This window comes from Peromyscus maniculatus, chromosome 20 (genome assembly GCF_049852395.1).
Source record: "Peromyscus maniculatus bairdii isolate BWxNUB_F1_BW_parent chromosome 20, HU_Pman_BW_mat_3.1, whole genome shotgun sequence".
In the NCBI taxonomy this organism is placed as follows: domain Eukaryota; kingdom Metazoa; phylum Chordata; class Mammalia; order Rodentia; family Cricetidae; genus Peromyscus; species Peromyscus maniculatus.
Window position 1 is genome coordinate 51,898,859 of NC_134871.1, and position 6,000 is coordinate 51,904,858.

Sequence of the window (6,000 nt, forward strand, 5' to 3'; positions counted from 1 at the left end):
GCCACCCATGTGCGGCTTCGGGGGCTTTAGGACATTGGTTTGGGAAGGAATAAGACCTCACCAAAGCTTCGGGGAACATTTTGTTGGCCAGAGAGGATGGCCTGACCGTCAGTACCAATCAGTGGCTTTCTCTAGCTCCAACATGGCCTGAATGGAGCCCTGAATGGGAGTCAGCACAGCAGCATTTGTCACAGTCAGGAGTGGGGGACAGAGACAACTGTGCCCTGCTCACTGATTGGCTCAGGCTGGTGGCTTCCTCCTGGTTTGCCCCAGGACCCTCCCAGGGTAACTTCTGAGACCTGAAGGCTAAACCTGGATATTAATTGTCTTACATGTGTGTCTCTTCAACTCTCCTCCTCTCTTCTGTGTGTCATGTATGATATCATGAAAGAGTAGCATTGGTGCTGACTAGGTACAGGTGTGCAGTGTGACATGGACTGACTCAGGCCTGATTTTCCTGCATCAGGGATAAATGAGCCCCCGTGATCTAAGTGCACCAAACAGGTGAGGTATGTCACACACTGTGTGTTGTAAAGTCCCTGGTGTGTCACCAGCTCTTGGGAGATGACCTGGATGCTCTGGTGAACACCTGCCTGTTATCCTTGTTTGCCTCCTTTCATCCTCCATCTGAGTCTCCTCAGTCATGTGAACAAATGCATCCTGTCAGGATAAGGGGAACTTCCGGAGCCGCTGGGGTCTTGGTATTCATGTCAGCTGCACAGGTGTGCCATGTCTACCAGACCAAGCTGGAACTGATCCTGGGTCATCAGGGTTCAGGGGTGCTCCCAGACAATTCTCTGCACACATGTCAACAGATCCTTGATCACTGTCCTTTAGATTCCCCTGGAGGAGGACAAATGTATCCTGTCCTGTCCTGTCACCTGACACATGTGGCAGACAGCTGGGGGTGTGCCCTACTCCCTGAGCTCTGCTGTCCCTTTCCCTGCTGCTGCTTTTCTTCCCTGTCCTCTCTGCAGTCACCTCTGTGGGGACAGCAGCCTTCCCAGCTCTGGGAACTTTTCCAGGCACTCATGCACCTCAGAGTCTCACGGATCTCCTGCGTCTCTGTCACCAGACAAGAGCAGTGTGGGTCCTGTCAGGCTCATGACACCTGTCCCTGAGACCCATGGAGTCCTGCCCCCTGCCTGCAGTTTGTCACCACCTCAGTCACTGCTGCTGTGTCTTTCTGGTGACAAGGGTCAGCGGACACTCTGGGCACCAGCACTCTCCTTCCTTCCTCTCTTTCCTCCCATCCTGCTTTCAGGCTTTCCCTTCTTCCCATTCAGTTTCCTCTTTTCTCCCTCCCTGGTTCTGTGTTCATGAGACCGTGATCCTCAGTATGGAATCTTGCAGTCCTGAACCTTGCTTTATAGCCCAGGCTAGCCCCAAACTTGCCATTCTCTGTGTCAGGGTCCCAGGTGCTGAATCTGCAGGCTGTGCCTTTCCACTAGGGTGAGCTCAACCCTTTCTCCTAGCATTCAAGGTGTCCATTAGGAAGGCTCAGGTGCTGGGTGAGGGGTGATGGTGGACAGTTCTCTGAGGACCAGATGCAGACAGGGTGAGAGTTTAAATGAGAAAGGAAGTGGTACCCACAGCCCTGGTTTATTGTGGGAAGATCAGAGTGAGCTAGGGGTGGGACTAGAATCAGTGTCCTGCTAGCGAGTGACTGCACAAAGCTCATAGGGGGAGGGGGATGACAGCAACATAAAGACCCCATGGTCGCTGGGCCGGGGCTGTCCATCAGGCACCGAGAACCTGAAGTGCTGCAGGAGGCAGGTGAAGAAGAGGAAGAGCTCCATGCGGGCCAGAGGCTCCCCCAGGCATGCTCTGCGGCCTGTGGGTGGGAGAGGGGCTCAGTCAGTCTGGGGCCTGATGGATGCTCCACCCTCCAAGGCCCCCTGGGAAGAGACAGGGAGCCAGGCACCCCCCAGGACCTGCTGAGAATGGCATGAAAGCCTCATGCTTCACAAAGTGGCCCTGGGCATCCAGGAAGTGTTCAGGATGGAACTGGAGGGGCTTCTCCCAGACAGTCTCATCCTTCAGCACGGAGGACAGGTTGGGGATGAGGGTCGTTCCCTGGTAAGAGGTACATTGTGTAAATATGGACTGGGACACAGTTAACACAACTCTGGAGACCAAGGTCACATGCACAACCTCTTCCTGCACACACTGGACTTGTTTCCCAGAGCATCTTAGCCCCTTCACTACTGATAGAAGGTGTCCCAAACCAAGACCTGTCCCTGTGTGCAGTGCTTCCTAAAATCCCCTGTGGATTATTCAGTTGGACATCCCACTTCCCTGGAGAATCCTCCTCAATGGCTGTCTTGTGCTCACACCCAGGTTGGTCCCATCACCATGTGGAAATCCAGGATGTGGTGGTCTTGGTCTTTCCTGCCCTTGTTTGTTTGTGGCCATGGTACGGTACAAGGGCCATGCATACCTTGGGGATGAGGAAGCCCTGTACTTCAATGTCACGAGAGGTCATGTGTGGCAAATTTATTGGGACAATGTCTGCAAATCGCTGGACCTCATGAATGACAGCATTGGTGTAGGGCATGGAGGCCTGGTCTGCCATCTCTGGACTCCGCCCCTGTCCTATGACTTCATCGATCTCCTGGTGGACTCGGCCTGCAGAAACAGCACCCCCTAGCCCAGTTAAGGTTTCCCAGGAAGATATCCCTTAACTCTCTACTACTTCTGTGCTAAGGTCTGGGTCCATGGAGAAAGATGACCATTACCCTTGCCTGCGTCTGGGTCAAGTCAGTGCTGGGAACCTCAAGTGTCCCAAGAAAGCTTAAGGAGTGTGCCTCTCCCCTCCTTCTTCTTTTTTCCCAGCCCCAGCAAGACTCACGCTGTACATCTGGGTGCAGGATCATGAGCAGCAGGGCCCAGGCCAGTGTGATGGAAGAGGTCACCATCCCAGCACCAAACAGGTCAGAGACGACCAAACGTAGATTGGCATCATTGAAGCTGCTCTCGGGGTTCCCCTTGGCCTGGGACCGACAGAGATGGTGGACTCAGTGTAGAGAGGGAAAAGCCCCACAATATCTTCCCATTATCTCTAGGAGGCCACACTTGGGGTCACTGGGTTATTCACAGGTTCACCCTCTTGTCCCTCACCTTGCACCGGACACCACATCTCATATTCTCTCACCTTCTCCACCTCTGCCAGGAAGGCATCAGTCAGGTCTCGGGGTGGCTGGGCAGGGTCCCGGGTCTTCCTATGCTCATTCACCAAGTTATCCACCATGGCCATGAAGGTCTTTTGCCCAGGGAAGACTTTGTCAACCAGCCCCGGGATGCGCAAGAGAATTGGGAACGTGTTCAGAATCTGTGACCGCCAAGGAAAGCTGCTTTTTAATCTAATGTGTTAATAACAAGGATGTCTAATATAGTTATCATTATTTCAACGTTTGGTTGTATATGCATGATGTGAGGAATCCTGTTGCCATGACAATGATGTTGAGGTCAGGGGAACACCTCCAGTCAGTTCTCCCCTTACTCTGTGGCTTCCAGGATTCGAACTCAAGTACTATGCTTGTTTGCTGAGCTCCTTTACCCACTGACCATCTCTTGACGTGGACACTTCTGATCAATGTTGATCTCACCCAGTCCCAGATTCCAGCCTCTTCCACAATGGACACAGGGTCTGTTTGTCCCCACCCATCATCTGCCTCCTCCTCTGTTCCAGCCTTTAGGCTCTTGCAGCCCAGGATGAACAGAACGAATAGTTTACCCTGGACACCACAGGTTTGGGTGGTTTCCATGTAGACAGAGGACAGAGGTTCTCTCCCTTTCTAGAAACTCTGACCTTGTCCATTCCCCCCATTCCTCCTTGTCAGAGGTTTGTCAAGGTCCAGGCCTTTCCTCCTGCAGTGGACTCCCAGAAGGCCTCTCCCATGGCCTTGGCACACAGCTTCCTCAGGGAGGAACAACATAGATGTGGCTCTGTGGGCTGTCCTGATGCTCCTACCTCAGGAAACAAGCCAGTGTTCTCTCCCATGTTTTCTTCCAAAATTTTTAGCAGCTCGGTGAACTGAGGATCTCCATACTCAAAGCGCCGGGCATAAATGAGGGACGTGATGACATTGCACACAGCTTTGTTCAGGAGGTGGCTGGGATTGAGCGGCTGTCCTGGGAGTGGAGAAGCAAGTGAGTCACTGTACAGCTCATGTCTTGTGTGCCCATCTGCATCCCTCACCCATCACCCACCAGCTTTTTCAGCGAGGGCATCACAGAGGTAGCCAGCCTCATCTGTCACCCACTGCTCCAGGGATTTCTTGCCCAGGCCAAAGTTGCGCATGGTGGACACAGAGAATCTTCGCTGCTCTCGCCACTCGGGCCCATAAGGTGCAAAGGCCACACCTGTAGACACATGTTTGTGTAACCAAGATGCCTGGCTGTGCTGTCCTCTGCCCCTCTGGGATCAGTATCACCCATAACCTCTCACCTTCACCCCCAAACCATCCCCACCCACTCCAGCATGTAAAGTTGACTCTGTGGTGGATTCAGAGGCCTTTGAACTGCTCCACTGCATTACCCCCTGTGTCATGTACTTCCTCTGCTCAATGACCCCCAGGTCTAGCTCTGATCCCGTCTCTGCCCCCACCCAGCACTTTGCCTTTAGCTTTGTGCCCAAAGCCCATGTGTTGAAAGATGGGCATTGGGGGTCGGTCAGAGGTGTCCTCTCCACAGTTCACCAACACTTCCCGAACCACCTTCAGTCCATTGATCACAACCATTGGCCTCCAGGCCATCTGCAGGCTGAACACGTCACCATAGCGTTGTCGAAGCTGAGGAGAGGGCCATAGCACTTAGGAAGTGGAGGTCTCAGAAGATCCAGAACCAGGCTCACTGCACAAACTCTCTCTCTCTCTCTCTCTCTCTCTCTCTCTCTCTCTCTCTCTCTCTCTCTCTCTCCCTCTCCCTCTCCCTCTCCCTCTCCCTCTCCCTCTCCCTCTCCCTCTCCCTCTCCCTCTCCCTCTCCCTCTCCCTCCCCCTCTGTCTGCCTGTGTGCGTGCGTGCGTGCGTGTGTGTGTGTGTGTGTGTGTGTGTGTGTTAGTGTGTATTGTTGTTGTTATTGAACCTCGGTCTTCACATGTTTTGGGCAAATGTTCTACTGAGCTCCATCCCCAGTCTGAGATCTGCTGCCCTGTGGCTGGGGCATCTCACTTTCGAAGTTCAGCAAAGAACTCAGTAGATCTGGTCACCCAGCTGTGACCTTGTCAGAGCCAGGAAAATGTTCTAGCGCCCCTGAGCATCTCATGACACATGAAGAAACTGGTTCCTTGAGATGGGGAGTGAGGCATGAGGCCAGAGACCACAGAGCAGCACGAGATTCAAGTAGCCACAGCCCCTCTCCCTGTACTCAATCTCCTGACAGACTTGCTGAACTAGTCCCACAATCTTGCTCCACACTAAGACCTCATCTGTGACAGGATCATAAGGGACGTGGGGTCTTCATGATTGCTGCCCTGGCTAACTAGAACTGAACTCTGCTGTGACACCCTACCTTACCTCCTGGAATTTGTCCCCAAAAACTTTTGATCCAGATAGTCCGAGTGTCCTCAAATCTGGCAGTGACTGCCACCTGGAAGTTGTTAAGCCTGTCCCATGCTGGGGACCCAGCTCCCTATCTAACCTGTGGTTCCACAGACACTGCAACCTCGGTTACTGTCTACCATGGACTCCCTCACCTTGTACAAGCTGTATGGCATGTCGTTGAAGTCCACCTGCAGCAGGTTGCCCAGCACAGGCAAGGGCACAGGGCCTGGTGGGTAGTGAGAAGTCCAGCGCTGGCGCCGGTGCATTAGATCCACCAGTAATATGAAGAGGACTGTGAATATGGCCACAGACCCCAGGCCACAGCCAGTCAGCAGCTCCATGCCTGCCCTAATGCTGCCCAGGCTTCAGGGAAAACAATGTCCAACACTCACAGCAGCCTCCTGGAATCAAGAAGTCCCAACAGCTTGGAACCTGCCACCTTATAACAGACTCTCA

General features: G+C 53.4%; 1 protein-coding gene across 1 annotated transcript; it reads right to left on the bottom strand.

The window, feature by feature from the left end:
- Positions 1–1,559: 1,559 nt before the first annotated feature.
- LOC102910568 (cytochrome P450 2D3-like) lies at positions 1,560–6,000 on the bottom strand. Its single transcript, XM_006980292.4, has 9 exons — positions 5,697–6,000; positions 4,622–4,793; positions 4,213–4,365; positions 3,974–4,134; positions 3,155–3,331; positions 2,852–2,993; positions 2,441–2,628; positions 1,935–2,076; positions 1,560–1,834 (listed from the first exon to the last, which is right to left on the bottom strand). Exons 1-9 carry the CDS (start codon positions 5,883–5,885, stop codon positions 1,656–1,658), a joined length of 1,503 nt encoding a protein of 500 aa, XP_006980354.2. The 5' UTR covers positions 5,886–6,000; the 3' UTR covers positions 1,560–1,655.

Coding starts and splice junctions, on each gene's coding strand:
- LOC102910568 (XM_006980292.4), bottom strand. CDS start 5,885: ATGGAGCTGCTGACTGGCTGTGGCCTGGGGTCTGTGGCCATATTCACA. Junction 4,794..5,696: donor TGCCATACAGCTTGTACAAG/GTGAGGGAGTCC, acceptor CCCTCTCCTCAG/CTTCGACAACGCTATGGTGA. Junction 4,366..4,621: donor CTTTGGGCACAAAGCTAAAG/GCAAAGTGCTGG, acceptor ATGTGTCTACAG/GTGTGGCCTTTGCACCTTAT.